This window comes from Varroa destructor, unplaced genomic scaffold, assembly GCF_002443255.2.
Source record: "Varroa destructor unplaced genomic scaffold, Vdes_3.0 BEIS01000004.1, whole genome shotgun sequence".
Lineage (NCBI taxonomy): Eukaryota > Metazoa > Arthropoda > Arachnida > Mesostigmata > Varroidae > Varroa > Varroa destructor.
In genome coordinates, this window is record NW_019211457.1 from 10,035,003 (window position 1) to 10,057,077 (window position 22,075).

The 22,075-nt window shown below is 40.8% G+C and overlaps 1 protein-coding gene and 1 long non-coding RNA gene across 2 annotated transcripts in view; one reads left to right on the forward strand and one right to left on the reverse strand.

The window, feature by feature from the left end:
• Window positions 1–597: 597 nt before the first annotated feature.
• Window positions 598–21,242, reverse strand: LOC147755824 (uncharacterized). The gene is made up of 4 exons (XM_086986820.1): window positions 20,189–21,242; window positions 7,797–7,911; window positions 2,860–2,948; window positions 598–2,624 (listed from the first exon to the last, which is right to left on the reverse strand). The coding sequence occupies exons 1-4, from the start codon at window positions 20,220–20,222 to the stop codon at window positions 2,437–2,439; spliced, it is 426 nt and encodes a 141-aa protein (XP_086842946.1). The 5' UTR covers window positions 20,223–21,242; the 3' UTR covers window positions 598–2,436.
• The window catches only part of LOC147755825 (uncharacterized), a 33,151-nt gene continuing 27,630 nt past the window's right edge, over window positions 16,555–22,075 (forward strand). The window contains exon 1 of the long non-coding RNA XR_015326211.1: window positions 16,555–17,190. This is a non-coding gene — a long non-coding RNA (uncharacterized LOC147755825). The remainder of the gene's footprint in view (window positions 17,191–22,075) is intronic.

The window sequence follows — 22,075 nt, forward strand, 5'->3', positions numbered from 1 at the left end:
GAAATCACATATTTCGTTTTACAGACGTAAGATTCTGCGTAAACATATAATCAAGGTAGTGCACTATCTGATGGGATCTTATAGGTTTAATATAAGCAGTTAAATATGAATGTTCTATTATTAGACCGCCTGATACGAGGGCCCAGCTTCGTATCAGGCGGCTAATTTAGCGGAATTTTGAACATTCGGTTTTTTGTAGCTATCCGTTTATATGGGGCGTGTCACCAACGTCTGCCATAACGACAAAATGATCGACTATTGAACTACCTTAATTATCATATATCTTAACGGACAACCATGGTACTGAGCTGAAATTCAGCTGGACTGACTTTTTTCGCCAAATTAATGTTAGTTATTTTTTTAAATTTACATTTAAAATTTTTCTAATTATATAAAACGGATCTATACATATTCTGAGTTCACTGCCTCGACTGGTCGACTAATTTTTTGTATTGAATCCGATCATTTTCTACGACAATTTACGTGTTCATACGTAATTGAAACGTTAGGAAGACAATAGGAAAGAGTCGGGTCCTCTATGTATGAAGTGTTTTTCATAGCTTTACTTACCATCGATTCTATATCAAGATACACAGCTGTGACTGCACGGGTCTTTTATTGAATGAATTACACAATGCATTTTTTGATAATGGCTATTAAAATTAATAATAATAAACCACAAGTTGCCGGATAAAATGGGTCCCATACAAAGGAAATAACAAAAGCGTCCGAACCATTATGTTCTTCTATATGCGTATATATAATAAATTGATAATTGTATATACGTAGATGCGCTTATCTAATATCTAGAGATATATTTGTATAATAATATAATATAACACTATTATAATGTAGGACGTCAGCATACGTGTCTGAGCGGCTCAATGTTGTGAAATACAATGTACAGCCCCGTTGATTACCATACTTTGAGAAGATTTGCCTGGTTTTATCAGGGTCAAAATTGCCATCTATTAAAGTCAATCAAGATACATATACACAAGGTATAAACGCACAGTGTTCCCAAGATAGTAGGGCTATTGTCAATGATAGGAAGGTCGCGTGGAGGCACTCTTTTATTCTGGAGGAGAAAATAAATTTTGCCATTAAAACCTAATCAGATACAAGGCCATAATGGTCCTGATTTAAGGCGTAGTTTACTCCGCTAAAGCGAGTAGTAAACGTTTTAACAAACGACGAGTTTAGTATCATTGAACATGGCTAAATGCGTGTATGTATATATGTATGTATGTATGTATGTTGTCGATCGAAGCACGAAATTTCTTGAGAAAATGACATAGAATTCTCATAAAATTTCTTGAACGAATGTCTTAAAACAATTGTATCATTGTACGTACATACGCAATCTCCACACGGCCAGTTCGCAGTGGCTAATGATAGATTTGACTCTCAAACAGCGTAAAATATTATGCCAAACATTTTCTAAGCTGTATATAGACGATCTATTTAATATTTCGTTTTTGTTGCGACTCATCGCTTACGATCCCAGCGACTGCGCGACCTCTACGTGGACCATTTGAAGCAGTATTCATTTCAATATACGCCTGGCAAATGCGGCAGGACTTCGTGAGAAGTTTAAACAATAGTGACCAATCATGGATACTTAGATATTCCTGCGTAAGATGTACCAGTATTTAAACGCCATAGTACATGGTATTTAAATGCCCGCTCGTTGCCCGCCGAACATTTGTACAAACATGAACATGTGTAATACATTTTTTTTTTGTTTTTTCTTTTATTTTCGACATTTTGTTGCCAAGCTAATGCCATATCCTACCATCTACGCAAGGCGGTCGTCAGTTCACCTACTACGCCAACTAACCTGCGATAACAAACTCATTTCACAGGTGTCTGTATCAGCATGAGTCCACGGTGTTTTTTTCTCGTAGACAAATACCGTATAGCATTGTTGTCGTATACTGAATTTACTAACATTTTGATGTTATGGCTCGTGCCTTGATTTTATGTAAAGCGACTTTCATGCACGAGTCTACTCTGCGACTTCGCCAAACAGGCATCAGTGTGAAACGGAACGACTGGATAAAAAATTGCTTTAACCGTTAAATCAATTGTTTTGTTGAATATAAGAAGTACTGATGGCGCTAGGCAAAGAGCACTGAGGTGTCTGTGTAAGAATTCACTTGATAATTTATTTTATAATAGGTGTTCGTTGGCCAGTTTTAAGGTTTCGAACAAATTCGCTGACGGAAGCGGAGTAAGCAATGGAGGTACGAACAGTCCGCATATCCGTTGCCTTTCATGCAAATACCCTTATTGACTTTTGTAACCGAGTCGTTGGAACGGGAGATTCGACTTCAACAATGAACATCCATTACGTAAAGACTGAATACTTACATGTTTCTTTGACTAATGCAATGGCCAGACAGGCCTGGTGATATCACCAAATGATAGATTTACCTAAATTGGCTCGAGCTTTCGTGGCGTCGTCTTTGCGGGTATCAATGGCGGGGTTTGCGGTAGTGCTGGTGGCGCCATCCTTCGGCGCGAGTGCGAGTCGAGAGGCTCCAGAGAAATCGTACGCATTTTTATTTTCGCCAGAACACGTTCGGCCGACGAGTTTAAGAGCGATTTGAATACACTTCTACCTGATGTATTAAATAATTAAAACAATATTCAATCGAAGTTAGAATTTCGAACATACGGGAAGTATCAGAGTCGCAAATAGTCGAGACTAAACGCTTCGTATTACTAATTAACAATCCCATCTATTTGAAAGCATTTTAACTCGCTTCAACCAAATCGGTGTCTTTGAAATTACTTACAATAGTGCATATGTAGAATTATTTAGAAATTTCCACAACGAATGCTATATTCTCTCACCCTGATAAAGACTGTACGGTCTTCCTTGATGTCCAACGTTACTCCTTGAATAGACTGAAGAACGTGCCGAAGTTAAAGACGTTCTGCAACTATTCACAAAGTAGGGTCATGCGCAAACAACAACAAGTTACCAAAATGTTACTAATACGTGGAATGGTCGTCTAAATTATGTTTGACTGATCTGGTAATGTTCATGAATTTACAAGTTTTAAATCTCTCTTTCGTAGTTAACTAAAGCAACGAAAAGCTCATTAATGTCTCTTCGACTGCAAATAACAGGCTTTGTCAGCAGCAATTTTGACACGCTGCTACCGCAAACGCCACATGCATCGATTCAGATTGAATCTTTGGATGCTGCCCAGGCTGATCGCTATAGAAATCGTTAATTTCGGCTTTCTGCCAGCTATTATACACAACAACAAAGTATTCTCGTAGTTCGTTTGTTCTATCGCCTAGCCGTCACCGACGCTGTTCGCTCATTCAGTCATTGACAAGCATGGTGAATAACGCGCCAACCAGCCTGCAGGTCGTTTACAATGGAACCCTCGAGCCTGCGGGTCTATCGCGTTCTGTCGTATGCAAGGCCTAGGTGTAGCCCTGCTTACTTCTCCCCACGCCCCGCGTTAAAAGGGAAGCATCGACAAGCGGAACGGTGACCTGCTGGCCTACCGGCCATACTTCGATTCTCGTGTTGTGCTTTGTAAGCTGCTACGTTGGCTGCTGGCGCTTCTAAGTGACATGACATAGGAAGTTGCCCTTGTTCACGTGTTGTTCCCTATTGAATTGTCACATCGTGGTACGAAAGGGAATTGACTCGACTACTGAAGCGGGCCGCGACGAAAGAGACGCGTAAGCGCTTTCATCCGATGCATTCTTGTCGAGTGAACAGGCGTGAGGTAGTGTGGGGTGATGAAGGGTTATCGAAACACTGAAAATCTACTCATCGACTTCAGTTCATGCGCGCAGACCGAACGGTTGAGGTTGGTTTGCCATGCCGGAATAAACGCGCGTGATCAGACACGACGTCTTTTTATCCATTCAGGGTAGCATATTCACAGACTGGCGACAATGGGATACAGTGTTGCAACATACAAGTTTAACCACAGCCTGCTAAAGGGAACCGTTATGTATTATATTTTGTTTAGTTTTTACCAAACAACCAACGTACTAAATAGATGTAGACGTAGGTACAACATAAGTAGCCGAGAAGAACATACGTCTACTACACAATTACGTGGTACGCTTTGTGAGGCAACAAACAGCATGAACCCAATGAAGATTACGTTTTCGAATGAATCTCGCTACAGAGGAGGACACACTTCGCTGATTGGTCGCCAGTGAAGTATCTCTGGCGCACTGAAGTCTTTCACATCTACCCCTTTTATTGATTATATATATTGTCTAAACGAGTTTTTCGAGGATGATTTTCCATTTAAATGTAGTTTGTACAGATACATATATAAGCCGGCCGGTAATCAGGTAAAATTTTCGCTCTAGAGAACTGCGCAACGTTTGTGGACGAACACTGCACAAGACTTAGGCACTGGGTGCTAGCTCTACTTCAATCAAATGTACCTAGCTAATAATTCCTTGAAGCACTCATGTTATTGACGACTGCTGCAGTCATTAAGCTGGCCGTAATATGGACGTTGTCCATAAACGAAAAAATATATTTGTTGATATTATATATAAGCGGATCGATATTTTGCTTCAGCAACTACTGAAAGGACATAAGGTTGACTGTCGTTCATTGCACATATATATACAAACACATATGGATGAATATAGTTTGTAGGTAATATCCTGATCATGGCAATTCACTAGCTTTAAATTTTTCTTCTTATTCTGTCACGATGGCTCCAACTCTAATCCGAAAGCAGTTGAGGAAGAGCTGGAACTTAATTGAACTTAACGACTGTAGTAAATAGGATGGATGCTAGTCAATATAACAACAGAAAATGTCTTGATTTATGAGGCGCTTAATATTTGCTATCAACGCCGACATAATACAAAACTGGCCGATACATTTAGTGTTACTTATAATGCAATGTCAAATGAAAGCAGCCTATTGTTAGAAAGCTAACCAGCAAAACGTTTTCTCGTTCAGCTCGTAGAACCACATTTTAAATACAGATTCTAATGAGAATACCGTTTTCTTGTTGTTTCAAGCAATTTTTTTTTATACTCTCGGGAACGTTAAGCGGTCCACGAAGGGTAGAGGTCAACTTGATCGTAGAGTAGGATGTGTATTTCTTAGTACGTGTGAATACCTCTAAAGCAGTTGCCAAGTGACTTTGTTTTCACTCTGTATTCCTCACCCTTGCTCTTGCCATCAAGACATCTACATCTACATACGCTGTTCTATGAAATACGTAACGTACTCTCGCTTGTCGATATAGCCTCGCATACTCTCGGCTCGACGGAAGGGCGAAATTCCGACGACTCGCATGCTTTTACGCAGTAGAGAACGAGGCTGTTTCAAGCAAAATCTACAAATGGCATTTTTGCTCCCTTGTCAGTGAGAGTCCCCGTCTCACATCTACTAGTACAGCTTTTTTTCCACCGTGGGGTAACACTGATCCCTACCGTGGGCGGAACTTTCGCCTCTAAATGACGCCTGCTTGGAAAGGACGTGTGGAACAAAGAGAATCGTTTAAGATGCCTCTTCGTCGCGCGACAAGAAGCAACACAACGATAAAATTATCCTGCTTTTGACGTTCGACGAAGGTGCTGAGGATGTTTATCGGTAGGTCGTCCTTTTTGCCTAGCGGTCTATGCAATGGAGTGGTATGAACAAGTGGTAAGAACAAGCGATCGAACAATCATGTCCGCCGCTTTTTTGGCCGCCTATGGTGAGATCGGCATTTTCTTTTTTATTCAATATAGCCGTCGCTACGCCACCACAGGCATTTTGCCAGCAGCCACAGGGTAGGTGTTGGCCCGCCCTATTCACTGACGTCCACGCCGGTTGACCCCCCCCACACGATAAGTATGACGATGCATGCCAAATGCAGCCTTTTGGCAGCGTGATTTCGCTTTTTTTTTTTCATCTATACACATATTATAGTTCTGGCTGTTCCTGTCCTCGTATTAAAGGTATTATAGTCTGAGCTGCAGACGACAGCCGACGATCCACAGCCGACAATTACCTCTGGCGAAACATCCGTGAACGATGTCTCGATCAATTTCACGCTGGTGAGCGTCTTTCATATCCAAGTAAAGTGCCGTTGGAACAAACGCACATACGCTACTGATAGAATGATCTTTTTATTCGTATAGATCATTTTTTTTATGTATAATAGAAATCGAACCTTCGGTCGAGTTATCTACAAGATGTGCGCGTATCCGATATGCAGAATCGTGTAGGAACAATGCAAGAAGTCGTCAATGAATACGTCTGGAACAGCCACAACGGGCTCATCTTAGAAATAAATTGATAGCCTTCAAAAAATCGTGCTCATTAAATAGTTTTTGCCCCAGGTTAAGCCCAGATGCTGTGCGGTTTATGAAGTAGATTTACTCGTTATGCGGTAATTTGTTGGTACAAAAATACAATATGCTAAAGCTATGATATGATACATTGTTTAACTTACCGGTTAAGCAACTGATCTGATCAGCAATGAGGCTAAGGATAATTTGCTTATTCCGCTATGGTCTAGAGCTTGAAAACGGGGATACTGATCTCTTACATGTTTATATTAACAGAAAAAGACATGATAACCCGTGCCTATCGCGTATACATAAGAATTGCTAATCTTCGGCGCAGCTTTCGAGATGATCCGTTCGCCTTTACATCCCTTCACAAGCCAACCATGTTGTTTGTAGCATGCAATGAGATGGCGTCCATGGTTTCGGCTGTTGCTAGCTCTAAAATCTATTATTCAGTTATAGTATTTGTAAGTTATTCCAGTTCTCGAACACTGGCCAAGAAGGCCAAACGCGCCGAACGCTAATCAGAATGAACTTTATATTTAGGTCACGTTTAGTCTTACAGCCATCGACCGAACTTTTTATCTGTGAGCATCGTTTTGTAACGGTTCAAATCAACGACAAGGTCTTAATCGCCTAACTTATGGGTCAGAATTAGTCAAATTTTCAGTTAGGTTAACGTACGGATGAAGGAGCTGTATAAAGAAAATGTGTAGTTTCTACGAACTGCGCGGGTAAATAACGACTAGCGTTCAGCTAAATCAGCCGCGGACACAACGTCAAGCGTGTACTAATACTATAACAGACAGCCTTATTCAGCCGGCGTTGGAAAATTACCAAGCAGAATTTATAAGCCGCTTCCTGTTTCGATGTTAGCTCTGCTTCTTGCAGTGACGTATATCGTGAGAGTGTTTTCCGTATATAGGATCAAATTCAAACTACTACAATCATGGTTTCCGTATACGTACATGAGATAGCAAGAGCAAGCCTTTCACACACATTAAGATAAGTTCAGCTAATCGATTTTGAATCCGAAGTGTACGAGCCCAAATGTATATCGTTGCTGGTAAAACAGTAGCTTTCAACTACAGAACAAAATCCGCTTCGGCAGCTGTGAAATTAGCGGAAGTTCAAATGATACTACAGTTAATGACGATATTACGAGGTCAGAAGCATTGAGGATTCAAGCAAACACAGAACTACCTCAAATATTATGTCAGCTATAAGAAATGTTGACCATTAATATCTCACAAAAAAACCTATATAGTCGACCCTTCTGGATTTTATTTTTTCGATCCGTATCAAATCTGCTCGCATTAAACGCGTACAATTTCGCTGAAATCGATATCCTAGCGTTTGCTATGGATCTGAGACTCAGAGGATATATTAGTAACGCACCCGACAACTACATTGCAGATAACAGAAACGGGATCTCTACGTCACCGAACGATTAGCAGTTAGGTACATCTGACACTCGGTCTCGGTCTCGGTCTAGGTCTAGGTCTAACCTGTGAAAATTTGCTGCCGCGTAAAAACCTTCAGTAGACGGACATCCGCTAAGGGCCGGCTGATTTTGTTCTTCCTTCTCATTATCTCGTGATCTCTCGAGTGACAGATCCGAATCTGTGAATATAAATTACAATATTAAATAAACGTATGAATCATTGTTACTAGTAAGCTCAATTTTAGCTATAAAAGATCAGCGATAAAGGCGTTCAGAGAATTTCCTTGTCTGTTAAAGCACCTCGCTGGGTTAATGACACAGAAGAGAATCTCTTTCTTGCTTATATTCATCTACTAGTTTACATTTGCAATCCATACTTGCCTGTCTGCGAAATATACGCGTACATCAAGACTGAAGTCTAGGCTGAAGACTAGGCAGTTAAAATTGAACTTCAAGCTTTGATAGAGAAACGTAATTTCGAAATCGATAGCGGTACCTGATTTTTGCTTCCAGCAAATAACAAAGGTCCACACAGGCCTCGTGATAGCAAGATTCAAGATAGCAGCATAGCTTGATCCAGTTCAAACAACTACCTATGACAGTACATATAGCGCATTTGAGGAAAAGGCAACCCTCGCTAGTCGTTCCTTGTCCCAACAAAACATCAATGTTCTATGTTCGATTCAGAAGCATATGGGCTATATATATACACACACACACACACACACACATCTCAGTGCTATCTTTTAAGATCGAGCTTATAGTTCTCTTAAACTTTCTATACTGTATAGTTGGTAAGCTCTATCTTGTCCCGTTGTCTTCAATGTGACGTCAATCATAATATTCAGATAGACAGAATCTACTGCTGCTTACGTTACTGATAACGAGTTATGGCAGAAGTTTAACGTTCGTCTTATTGGCAAATGGGAGCTGCAATGACAGGTAGCATGAGTACACTGAGCGGCAATACAACGGCAGTATATAGCAGCATCAGAGACGTGCCAACTACCAATTTATCATGACTTTTTGAGCACGTGCTTAAATAACGGACTTTTTTCATTTCGTATTTTTTGCTCCTCTTAAAGGGGTGATATCTATATCTAATGGCTAAAAATATAGCGATACTTTTACGTAGTAGTTAGATTTTGCCGTACGTCATCCTAGTATTTCGATATTTACTAGAAGAGCATTTAATCAGATCAAGTAAAACTTCATCTTTGCTTGAGTTGACTGGACCAAGCGACGGCTTGTCACTGCGTAGAAACGCTACTCTCCTCTGCTTCTATTAAATCAAGTTTCTGTTTGAAAATTAGGAGGACTTCAGTCTAGGTTCATTGATGGCGTTTTGAGATTAAACGCTCAATGAATTTTCCTTTGATTTCTACGGACGCATCTTAGCGGACTGGTAAAATTGTTCACGAAGGCTATTAGCAGTTCCGACTGCTCCGAAGTACACCATATTCCAAGTACCTTGAAGAAGACCGTTGACAGTGGCTTACATCAGTTATAGCTGGGTGTACAATCAGCATTTACGTACTGACTAAAACACCCAAAAGTAGTCTCGACTACGCACAATGGAGCAAACTCTAACGGGTCGACATCAGCTGACTTATACAGTAACCTATCTCGTTGTTGTCTGCTCCACTTTTTACGGCGACCCTGCCAATTGTAGTGATTCGGTACGTCTAACTCTCGACTACGTTTTTATTTCTGCACTCCGGTAGAGGTAGCCAAAATTATCAGCTCTATCCTTGTTAGGGTTTGTTTGAGATGACCCTCGTCGAGCGTCGATTTATTTGTAAGCAAGGTCTGCGACCTCTGCCGTTGTTGTCATGCTTCAACCCGATAACCTCATTCATGTCTCTGTAAATAAATCATTTATACGATGTTCTGTAAAACCACGCTAGAAACGCGGCCGTCTTTCACTTACCTATCACGATAGAAGCAGCGTTTCCCGTTAAGCGATTCAGAAGCTCATGAACAATTGTTGGCCACGCCGACAAGCGTTGGCTGTACGTCAGTTAAACTGAACAAGTCCATTTAGACTTGACCCTCATTTACACTCACACGTATAAGAAAAGCAGAAGGGGGAAGAAAAAGTAAACGTTATAGGGTGTCTCCGCGTGGCCAACACGCAGGGGCGTGTTACTTTGAATTTCTCCCAATCGTCGTGCTGATAGAGCCTTCTGGATAGAACATTGGACAACGTTAAATAAATTGATTTATTACTTGACATATGGTTTCCTTGCAGCTAGGCCTAGTCGAACGAACTATAATAGGTCAATACTGTCGCCTAGATGTATTACTTATTTTACATCCGTGTTGCTAGTCAGACAAATGGTACAAATAATAAACTGAGTAGGTCTTTGGTAAATACTAAATAGACGACATTTGTGGATCTAGTTATTAGGCGGAGCGACAAGCATCATCAACGGCAGTACATATATTCCAAACGAATAGTAGTTGGGTTGATTTTTGTTCTCTAGAAATCTATTCGTCCTGCAATTTGGCCTTGTGTGTATGTAAGATGATGTTATCAATCTTGTTAGCATCGTAGATCGGAGCAGCGTGACTGTCCGCTGTATCCTGACGTAACTCGCTCAGTGATCATAGTTTTAGTGGTTTTCTGAAGATCTCTGCGCAGATCCGTAATCTGCCCGAGTAATAGCTTCGTATGCGTCAGGTCTCGAGTGGTGATCGCCTCTAAGACTTGCCTAGAGTGTGTAGGGAATAAGGTATGGCTTCAGGTCAATCATCTTCACCACAAGTCGAAACTGTACGGTAGAATGGCGATCTTAATGCATTCGTAAATCACCCTAGAATTGGTGTGACGTTGACTTTTATTCCATGGTAGAGAACTAGTACAAACAGGACAAATAGATGTTAGAAAGGTATCAATTACTGACGTAGGCAGAAAGTATCCATTAACAATTTTACAATCCATTAGACCCTAGACGCCATCGTTTGCATAGTCTAACTCAAAAGTTATACAAAACATTCGCCTATCGTCAGGGCATAGAGGTGGACGGATTCAATTAGGCAGGTTGACATTGGGCTATGTGTTGTACAATACGTATTCGTTTAGCATTTTGGGTATTCTTTGTTGAGACTCGAATGACTGTGTGAAACACCTCCGAATCGAAATAAAACGACCATTTTTTTATATAGCGTCTATAATATAAATGAAGGTATATTCTTTGCCGGCTACACGGGACTGAATACGGTTAGATTTGTTGCACTTGATAACCGGAATACAATGAAAATAACCTATCCATGATCAGTTGTATTCGCGTTTAGCCGTCACCTTTTTCACAACACAGTCAGGTCTGCCGAAAGGCATTATCTGCTACGAAAATTTCCATACCATAAGTACAAGTTCCTAAAATCTCGTAACATTGAGAACGTAAGTTCGAACGACACTGATCTGAATAAGGTTCGTTGATATGCGAAGAAATCCGACATTTCGCGCAAACCCCCAGTCGTATTGTCGATAAGGGTACAGTAACAAACTATTATAAAGCGATCGATGAGAACAGGGTAGATAACATCTTGCCGTAGATAGCTAAAATAAGCAACAGGCAATGGTAGGAAAGCACGATCAGTGGATGATGTATGATCTAACTATTAGCAAAGTGTTTCCGTTATGGAATAATTACGTCAGTAGCACATCATACGTTGGTCACTGATGATGCTTCCTTGTCCGGAACTGTGAACTTTTGTTTTTCGTTGTCTTTTCTGATCCCTGACATCTCTTACGTGTTTCTGAGCAACTGCCAGGTTGCGAGGTTATAGATCGCGTGCGCATAACCATTTACTTGGCTAATATTTCAGTATTCGTCAGAAGCTTTCCACGTAATAGAACAGAAGAGGACCCTCTAACGACCGTCGACACCAGCCTAAAGAATACATCACGTCGCCGCTGTACAGTTTGGCTAACAATAGACAGGATCCAATAAGGATGCAAGGAATGAATGGCAGTGGGATCCCTCTCTGGTCAGGCGGCAGATACAAGTTTGCTGTTACTGTGTACAATACGATTATGCATCTCGAGCATTAAGACTAACATGTCCCATTCGAATAGGTAGATGCACTGCCATATTGGCAATGATTTTAGCTGATCTGATACTGTATTATCGTAATAGGCGCAATTGTATCGTCGTATTGTTATCTGATTGCGTCGAATACGCTACTCCGCTATTTTTTACTTCTGTTTCTACGGCCACGTGATGCAATTGCAGGAAATCACTGGACGGGCCTTTTCCATACCGAATGCCAAAGGGGACAGGTCTGATGCGTGGCGTAGAAACTCACCAGTTTAACATGGTAGTACATGGGGATCATGAACCACCCACAACACTCACTCGAGTAAGGCTGATTGCTTTATACCGCAATTAATGCCAAATGAAAATATAATAACTGTGTATGAGCGCTACAAATACTATCGTGATTAAATCTGATCAACTGATCCGTTAGGGTAGCTAAAAGGCATAGTGTGGCATCTTGTAGAGCATGACAACGATCAGAACATTGTTGAAGTTATTGATTAGCAATGGTGACAATTGCGCCTTGTCCAGACGTCTGTACCGTATTTAGAAAAAAAATTTAAAAAAAGTACGCTGTTGAAAAACACAGTTAGGTACTTGACAATATATATATAATTTATAGTGAAGGACTAATATATTATTCTATGAGGCTCTGAGATATTTTATGAGGCTCGCCGTTTTATTACGTTTGGTCCTCTGCGACCTCGAAATTATAAAACGGACCCGTCAAGAGTTTCATGCCTGCAGTCGTGATACGGACTGTTTGCGTTAACTTGAAATGTATATGATATATGGGAATTTTTTTCCGGAAACTGAGGAGGTGCTAATAATAAGTATGTAAATAGATATATTTTAATGAAATATATTGGAGATGATAATAGATTATGCATATCTATTCGACTGTTACGCTAAACTCACTAGTGACCTCCAGCGAACGTATACTGCCTAGTTGGATTAAACCTGCATTGTCTACAATATGTGCCCATAGAATATTTAAAGGAGTTCCTCATGTGCCAGGAATATTGGCCGTAAAAGTGGGCTAGTACTTATGTAACAAAACCCAGTATCGATTCGAAGGCTTATACGCAAGAAGCATTATCATCATCTAAAGTTCGACGGAATATATATTATATATAAAAATGTGGTATATACATATGTATCACATTTGTACAGTAAAATGTCCTAATATAGTTTACAAAACGAACAGTCTCAATGATTTTCTTTTAAATATAAGTTCTGCGAGGCAAAAAGTTCTATGGAACTACATTGGGGCTCAGCAAATTGCCAACGAATTGCCGCTGGCATTTGCCAGCCATCAGGCCGACGACTAAAATTCAGAACGGGCCTTACTATTAAATGTACACCGCGAGGGGGTAGTTGTACCCAATGTTTAGCGACTATCGAAAACGACGAGACCACATTTAATGCTAAATTGTAGACCCTTTTACCTAACCTAAGTGTACCTAGATAGGAACAGATTTCAACCATTCAAGTAGTAGATGTTAACGTTTTAAATCTGCGTTACTTTAATTAACACTTGCATAGGGGGTTACTAGAACAGGGAATTCAGTATAACAGGAAACGCAGGAGAGACAGATTTTGCAGAGTTTAGATTTGAAAGTACTGGCCATGCATCTGAGATTGAGGTTCAGCAAAAACGAAAGAAGAACTGGTGGCAAAATTTACTATCTTTAACAGCAGCGGGAGCGAACAATTAACGTCAAATGAACGGCGGCAAACCTGACTTACTTCCACAAGACATACTTTAACGTTTCATAGATCCTTCGTGGATAAAGCATGTGTTTCTAGCAACAGCGCTTTACCCCATCAACAAAGTTGTCTGCATGTCATACGATGCGAGGTAAACTGAATTGTAATAGATATGCTATTTCTGTTTTACTGGCGTATGATGTGCTACCATCCTTTAATGGGTCGTAATAAATCGTATTTGCTACCTCTATTTCTTTCCAAAACGACGAGAAATAAGACAGAGAGTGATTTTCTCTACCTTGAACACTTGTGGATAGTGCCTTTTTCCCCAATCTGATTTTAACAATCTAAAGTGTAAAAGTAAGACCCGATACGGTCTGGATAGTCAAAATCAAATATCGATTGATAAGATAACATTAGCTTCGTGCAGGGCTATGCTCCGAGCGATCCGGCAATTCAGACATTTCTTCTATTAAATCGGACGCTCGTGAAACACTGCTACCGACAGCGAGCAGTGCGCTAAGTAGAATCGAAATAGATAATCGTGAATCCGATAATTAAAAATTAGAAAACGCTTTCTACCACTTCTGATTACATTGGTTCGTGTTCCCTCGTATTGGATACGCTCGATTCACTGCTGATAACGCGCTACTTTGGGCAAATTCACCGTGGACAACGAGGCAAACCCATTGTATTACCCTTAGCTATTAAATGTGTTATTTTGCGATTATTCGACCTGACGAATTGTCATTACTGTTCTAATGCCATGTTGTTTGTCCTATTACCAAGGTAGGTATCATCTGCGTATCAAGTACGACTACGAGAATCCTGCGATTCAGACGACAGCCGATTTCAATTGTCCTAACAATTTATTATGGAACCAGGTGATCTACCGCCGTCTTGTCGCTCACCGAAGATAACGTTGCAGCGAATTGATCGTTGATATCTATGACGATAATGTGTAATTCACTACCTTCCACATACTCTCGGATAGGTATGATTCGAATGTATAAAAATTCTGTAAGTAGAATAAATAAACGCTAGTACGCACCTAGCCACAAAAACAACTTCTCCTATTGTTCGTTGTTTTACTACTAGGGCTGGTCTTTCCTAGCGGTTACTGAAATCGTTTGCTTAACGGCCTGTTTAGCTCTGCTACCCTGTCCCTTATATCTTCTCGCACGACAGGGCTTCGTAGCCAAACGTTGGATTAAGCCATTTATCTTCATGATACGACTGTAACAGGCGGAAGTAGGGGGTCAGGACCAGGGACGGGTCTATGGAGGACGTTGGTGTATGCCGACAACAGAACGAGTGGATGTACGCTAGTCGAAACCATTGTTTCAAAGTCAGCTTGACAACCGTAATACGTGTTACCTTTCTCTCGATATTGTCTTGAATGGCTCTGACGTATCCCACATATACTATATATATGCGTGATTGCTTATGCTAACACAACGCGTTTTACTTACGTTTCATGCTGCATATGTAGCACCCCCACATGTTTCAATATACTCCGCAACAAAGCTACAGTTTCGAGGTAAGTTTTCAGGCGAACGTCTTGAACTGCCTCAAAGTCCCTCGCGTATTTCGCATAGCAATAGGTTTATAATGGTACATACAGATAGACTGACTGGTAAAGCCAGACGTTTGTGTCGTTTCGTCGAAAACGATCGTCGTCATAGGCTGATCCAGCAAGCCGTCTTCCTTGACCTCTACGAAACAGTGCATAAAACGGCAATTTTCCTGCAATTACCTTTGAATAAGGCTGGCTTCTTACATATCCCCTGCAAGTGAATAGCGGATTCAATGACTGTACGCTCCTTTGGGCGTGCCTAGTGCCTTTAGGCCTGTTTGCCCAGCGTAAATCACCAATCACTCGTTAAACTAAGTGGTCTTCTAGTGTCGTACCGGGATACGAATGTGGCCTACGAAATCAAATTACTAACTACAGTTGTCAGCTGAAACTGTTTGTTTGTGAAGATAGAGACGATTTCATTGCACCTGGGTCTTTTGGCCCCATCTGATATTTATGGATAACTGTTGTACACATGTAAATTATGTACCATGTTTAGGTGAAAAATGTTCGGTTTAGAACGTAATTGAAATATTAAATAATGACAACTGCATTGTATCAGAGCAGCTTTTACGTTGGCAGTTATAGATTGCCGAAACGCAATATATATCCAGTGTATTTTTAAGCTCGTATCTCTTGCACGACCGTATCTGACCTTTATCAAAGCAGCCCAGTTACATTACTAACAAGACAAAACACGACCAGCCCATATAAAAGACACTTAGAACAATCAAAACCTCAATTAGTCCTTACCATCAGAATTATAAATCTGAGACTGGCCCCCTCCCGGTGACATTGATCATTATTACTCAACCTAGAACACTCTCGTACGGGAAAAATTTGCTTCGTACAGCCAACAAATGCATTGCATAGGTTTAACGAAGCTAGCTAATTTGTACTTTTTTTTCTTTTCTCCCTTGATTGCTTCTAGTTTTCATTCTAATTAGATTAGATCTTTTCAAAAATAAAGCTACCAGTAACAGGTAGCTACTTGGTATAGTGAGGACAACTATTACACACTTAACGTTACGGAGATAATCTCTATCAAAATGAACTCATTACTAATCCTTTGTAGTACTATATTATCACACAGTAATAACTGGTTTCTAGCAACATTACTGCAGTTGATAACTATAGCTAAGTTACTCAGTCAATAATGTCTGCTGTTGTATGCGATTTACTGCTTTAGGCTGGCCGAAAATGTTATGGAATCGGTCGCACCAGTGTGTATTTGTTCTTTGTTCAAGCTGTGTCAGTCTAATCTACCCCAATATTGAGCTAACATCGGAACCGCATCCGAAATTACGAGATGGTCAGATGTATAGTTATCTGATGGAAATCGTTACGCAGCAGCTGGAAGGATATTCCAGCGGCGACAGTATCGGGCTTTGGTGTCTCTCCTGATTCCCACCCCACCCCACCTCCTTGCCCCGTTGCTCTGCCGCGCCACTTGACGTTAGCGGAATTATGGCCATGTGAGTGAGTTCTGGGAGAACACGTAATCACTCGGATGGGAAACGTCGAGATATCGTTGAACGACAAACGCTTCTGATGGAGACCATAAATCTATTGTCTAAGAAGTATGCAATCGAGAAACGCGTAGACAGACAAAAACTGTGTTGTAGTAGTCTACGTAATCTTGGCCAGTGCCACGGCAAGTGAACGCGGCCCACGAAAATCACAAGGCGGCGTCAAGTGGACGACACTATCACGAGTCGGGTTCATTTGAAAGACTGCCTGTAAAATGAGAGAGTTGGCTCATTGCACGTTTTGATTTCTTCTCGTCTAGCGAATTAATGAGCGCTTGAGGTAGTAGTATTATTTAAAGGTTGTACGTCTAGGATGAGGTTATGTGGCTATTTTTCGCCTATCTATCCCAGGGTGCTTTCTAGCCTTCACAGGAACTCACGCAAAAGATAACCGAGCACCCATGAGAATTTTTTAACAATTCTCAAGAAATTGAAGCTTTTTCAAGATGCTTGTGCGCTCCAGAAATTAGGGAGATGCTCTGGCGTACGGATTAAATCTAGTGTCGTGTATCTGAAGAGTAACACTTCACTATGCTTCAAGCTCTGAGAAATCATCGTATGCTAGTGCATACATCCGAGTAGTTTTCGGATACCTTTGAGGTAAATTCTTTACAAACTTTTCTATAAACGTTACTATTTTCTGCATTTTACACATGTATTTTACTGATTCAAGCGCATATCTATATGCCGTAAACCAACTGAACGACGATCTTTGTTCCTGCTTTCCAACTATAGACCACAATGTCAGCTGTACATGCGCACATAACTATTTACTACCTCTAGTATGGTAAGAATATCATCCTGAAAATTACTAAGTCTTCAGAAGACTGTTCGCTAAAACTGGTTAGTAGTGCTTGATGGCTAATAACAAAAAACATTGACAGACATCAATGCAACGCATTTTTCTGGCTACGGCAAGGATTGACTAAATTCTTGTCCTTGCTTTAGCATCGCACTCAATCGTAGATAATTCGAACGGCACGATACAATTCGAATGATTACATTTCGCCAACTAAACTAAGACCCATAAGGCCTTTTCTGGCAGTCAGGACCAGGACACGTAGGTTTCAGTCGAAGACGACCTTCGTTCGGACATCTGTATTCAGATATTTTTGTCTCTTGCGTCATTGTGATATCGCTAGCAATTCTGGGCTTGTCCTGCTTGCTAAACGAGGATAAAACACTACAGTCGTGACGGCAGACAAACTTGGAAACGTCCCAATAGACCGCTGCTGAATCCGGCTGAAGTGGCATCTGTACGTCAGATTTCTGAATGTTACATCGGCTCTCGGGATACAAAACGAGCTGTTCGTATATACAAAATATTGCCAGTTCATAAACTAGAAGTTCTTTGAACGGTTTGATTGTCAATGGGTTCCACTGGACGCGCGAATGCTACGTCATTTATTGGCTAACCCATTTCCATAGAAGCAGTAATGGCTCGATTGTAGGGCAGTTTATATCAACGAGTGACTAACGAGAGTGTCGCGAGCTTTAGGCGGTGCCTGGGTGGGGAACAATCGCGTTTGCGGTTTGATAAAAAAACTTACTACGGAACTACGCTTTTTCTAAGAGAACGTATATTGGCTATATGATAATCGTGTTGTCATTCTCTATTACACAGTGGCATAGATATGTCGTGATTTCTAGGTACTAAATGGATCAAAAGATGACCGACCGCTAACTAACCCTGATTATTACTCTGTATCTTAAAACGGTCACTGCAGAACGGTCTTGTGAACAAAACATTCCTCTCAAGGAACGGGAGAGGTAGACCATCTATAACATGACCTTACGTTGTAGTACATTCGTCTTTTTAACTAATTCGCCATAAATACACGTACTAAAAAACTATACAACATTTCTAAGTAACCCAGCCCGACGAAAACGTCTAGATTTTTGTACCCTTCCCTATGCTCATTTGCCAAGAAATGCTTCACTGGACATTTATCTCATAGATTAGTCTTTCCAAGCTTTGTTTGAGTAACTTCATTTGCATGGATGAAGCTCACTAGCGCTTTTATCAAAAATAGTACGCTGAATCAGAAAATCTGTATCAACTTCAGATATGAGCTAACAGCTTTCGAACAAGTCCATTATTGCTTTGCTATTACTGAAACCTGTAGACATCGTAGATTGTTTGTATCTTCAGCGTGCCTAGCCTTCGCTGCCCTAATAGAAACAAGCGTGCAATCATTAATTATCAATTAATTGAAAAATAAGTTGATTACTCGTATCGTTCATAATTAACTCAAGGAAGATCAGGAAAATGATGATAAAAGCGTTTGCGTTAGCTGAGTTTCGGAGAGAGAACGGACACCAACGAACAAGGAATGATCATGAGTGGTCATTTACAGCTAAACCTTCTTCGAGATGCATAGAGGAGTCGCAAAGTAAACAGAACTTATTGAGTGGGGCAGCTTTCTGCCTACATGAACACAGCCTTCATGAGCCGCACTAAATTTAGATTTAGGTTGCCCTAGCTGCTTCAGATTTCCTAACAGGCCTCTAGCCTCTAAGTTTGCGTAGTGCTCGACGAGTCACTATAGATATAACAACAAACAAACTTATTGAAAAGGACCCAATTTGCGCCTACACTTCTTCTCTTGCTTGCAAAGGGCGTAACCAAAGAGCTTTCAAACTGACCTTATTTGTACCTTCTATTTACGAGACGTTTCCGTAACGGTAACACAGTGCCTGTTAGCATTTAGTTTCAAGTGACTGTCTGTATCAGCGCTAATAATAGGTTTTAGACCAAACTCGATTCGATGTGGCCGAAACCGTACCGGCTGATCGTACAAGTTCTGAAAAGGTCATGTACGTTTCATGATGTTTGAATCAGACAGGTAATAAGACAAAACTGTTTAACTATTTAGAATTGTTACATTTGAGGTTTTCGCCCATAATTTCTAACTATGCTAGCTTTGTCGCACACAATTTCTCATATCAATCATTTTTGAATATTTTTTCCTTGGAAAACATGGTCGTCTAGGTATATCTGAGTAATCATAGTTTTCCTCATTTACCAAACTGATAGGTCAGGCTTCAATTTTATAATGGTGTATAATAAGTCAATGTGGATGTTGTCAATGAAGAAAAATATCTTATCATTAACTGAACGCATCCTAAAATATACGAGCTTTCCAGAAAATTGTGGAAAGCCTGAAAAAAATGCTGCGTTCACTATTCATGTATCCTATTTTAGAACACCCTGAAAGTAGGTGAGCCTAACAGACCTTAGCTAATTCGCGGAGGACTATATCCGGTTTTCAGCAATGTTCTGTAATACTAAATAACCTGTTAACGTAGTTCTAAAATTAGCAGTTCTACTATAATGTGTCCGTAGGCCTTTAGAACGGGTCAGATCGATACTAATTTACATATTGCCTTTTATTAGCGCAGAGGAGAAAAAGAAAGGCGCCGAAACACGTACAATTACATATGGCTTCTACAATTTAAACTGCGACGAGAACATCGGTTTAGAGGAGCCATAAGAAAGTTCGCCGAGAATATTTCTATGAAAGGCCTTCATAGGATATATGACCAATGACAAATCTTTCCCGTGGCGCTACTTTCTCGAACAACATCTAAATCATACCTGTCGGTGACTCTTCTTTATGTATCGTTTCCATTTTGACAATTTTCGACAAGATCAGTTAGGGCGTCGCTTTCATTCGTAATATCAGCATGATCTCGAATATTCCTCGCCATAGAATTACATTATTCCTATTCTTGGCCGAACTGTGTAACCATGGTCGTTTGCAGGCCCTCAATAGGCATTTGATCATCGAGCGAATTAAGCACATTGAAAGTTAGCGCTTGCACTTCGGCCATTTCTTGCACACTGTCAATATTAATCTCACGCCCATTCCTATCGTGAGCGCGGTCAAACGTTGGTCTATCCAATTGATTCTCTGCCAATGTGAGTATCAGCACCCGATTAGTTCATGCTTTTGTTGACTGTAGCACAAATTTTCTGCGTTTCTTGTAATTGTTGTTTTTGCTGCTCCTGGTTCTCTATTTGTTCCGAATTACCATGCACAGGCGAACTTTGACGCATTGTCAGCTGTCAGGACAAGCGGAATGCTGCAGTCTGAGTCAAAACCATCATCCGGCACCTTCTTTTGGTGACGATTTGCTTTCCGCTGTCATGATTTAGGCAAATTTAGCCAATCTGATAGCAGCACTGGACTCTCTTTGTTTATTAGCAATCACTGAGCGAGAGTTAATTATTTTCTCTTTACTTTTCTAGTAGACGTTCAACTCATTTATCCGTCCTAGGTGACACTGGCTATCCATTTATTCTAATGTTAACACAACTATCACACTAGTAATTCTATAAGTAATAATAATAACATCATGATGTGCGTCTCCCCCTGCCGTCTCGTCCTGTTTTTCAATTACTCTGATTCCCTCTATATTTTCGTGTTGTTTTTTCGCCGCGTTTGAGCAAGTTATAAACAACAGCTACTGGACAAAAGTCTTGACCCGACTACACTTTTCGAAGCGAACAGGCCAGTACTTAACGGACAGCATTAGTAGCCAATAGGTGCTTCGGTTAGCACTCCCCCGTTGCTGTGTTGCCTTCGGTGTCATGGTTACCGGCGGGGTAGTTCGTTCTCGAGGTGGCTACCTGCTCCGTTCGCGCTGTTAACGCCAGTCTCGATGCCGCCGCTGCAACAACTGTGACTGCTGTTACGATTCCCTGTTCTCCGTTAATCAAACGCCGCTCTTCCAGCAGTGGGATCTCTCCTCTTCCCTATTTCCCTCACGTCTCGAGCGTCGTTCTCCATATTTGTTACCCCGCGCCGCCTACACCAATGTCGAGCCGGATCGAGCCTTACACATGAACCTATAAACGGTGCTGGCTTCAGGAGCGATACTTAGGTCGATATTTGTGCGGCGTCTTTGAGCACTACCGTTCGCTAACTAGAAAGCACACGGAAATGAGAAGCCGCGTTCGTAATGCACGGAAAATAGGTGCTGGTGCGACTAGAACGTAGGGCAACGTGCATCTAGACCGGTCAGACTAAATTCGTATGTGAGCCTTAGGCCGAGGCCGTAAGGACCGGTTGATTATGTGGCGTAACCAAGAGCGATGTACAAGAGACTTTATGCCTCTACCTGCATGTGCAAGTGAGACAGGCTCTGATAGAACGCAACGTATATTAGGGCGCAAGGTACTACGCAAGCTAATACGTAACTAAGAGTTGAAGTTTTTTTACTATTGTTATGGCGACGATATTTTGTAGAGACCTAGTACTAAATTTATCTCAAAACATACAAGGGAAATATTATAATAGGACGGACAGTGCATATCATATTAGACTGCACTTGAAGGGGAAGACAGATAAACGTTAATTGGAAAAAAAAGGGAGAGTAAGTAAACAGGAATTGTTAATTTAGCTCAATCGATTTTTCTGCTTATGGTATCATAAATAACGTGCATATACTTGATTACTAGCTAGACATGGGAAATTCAAGC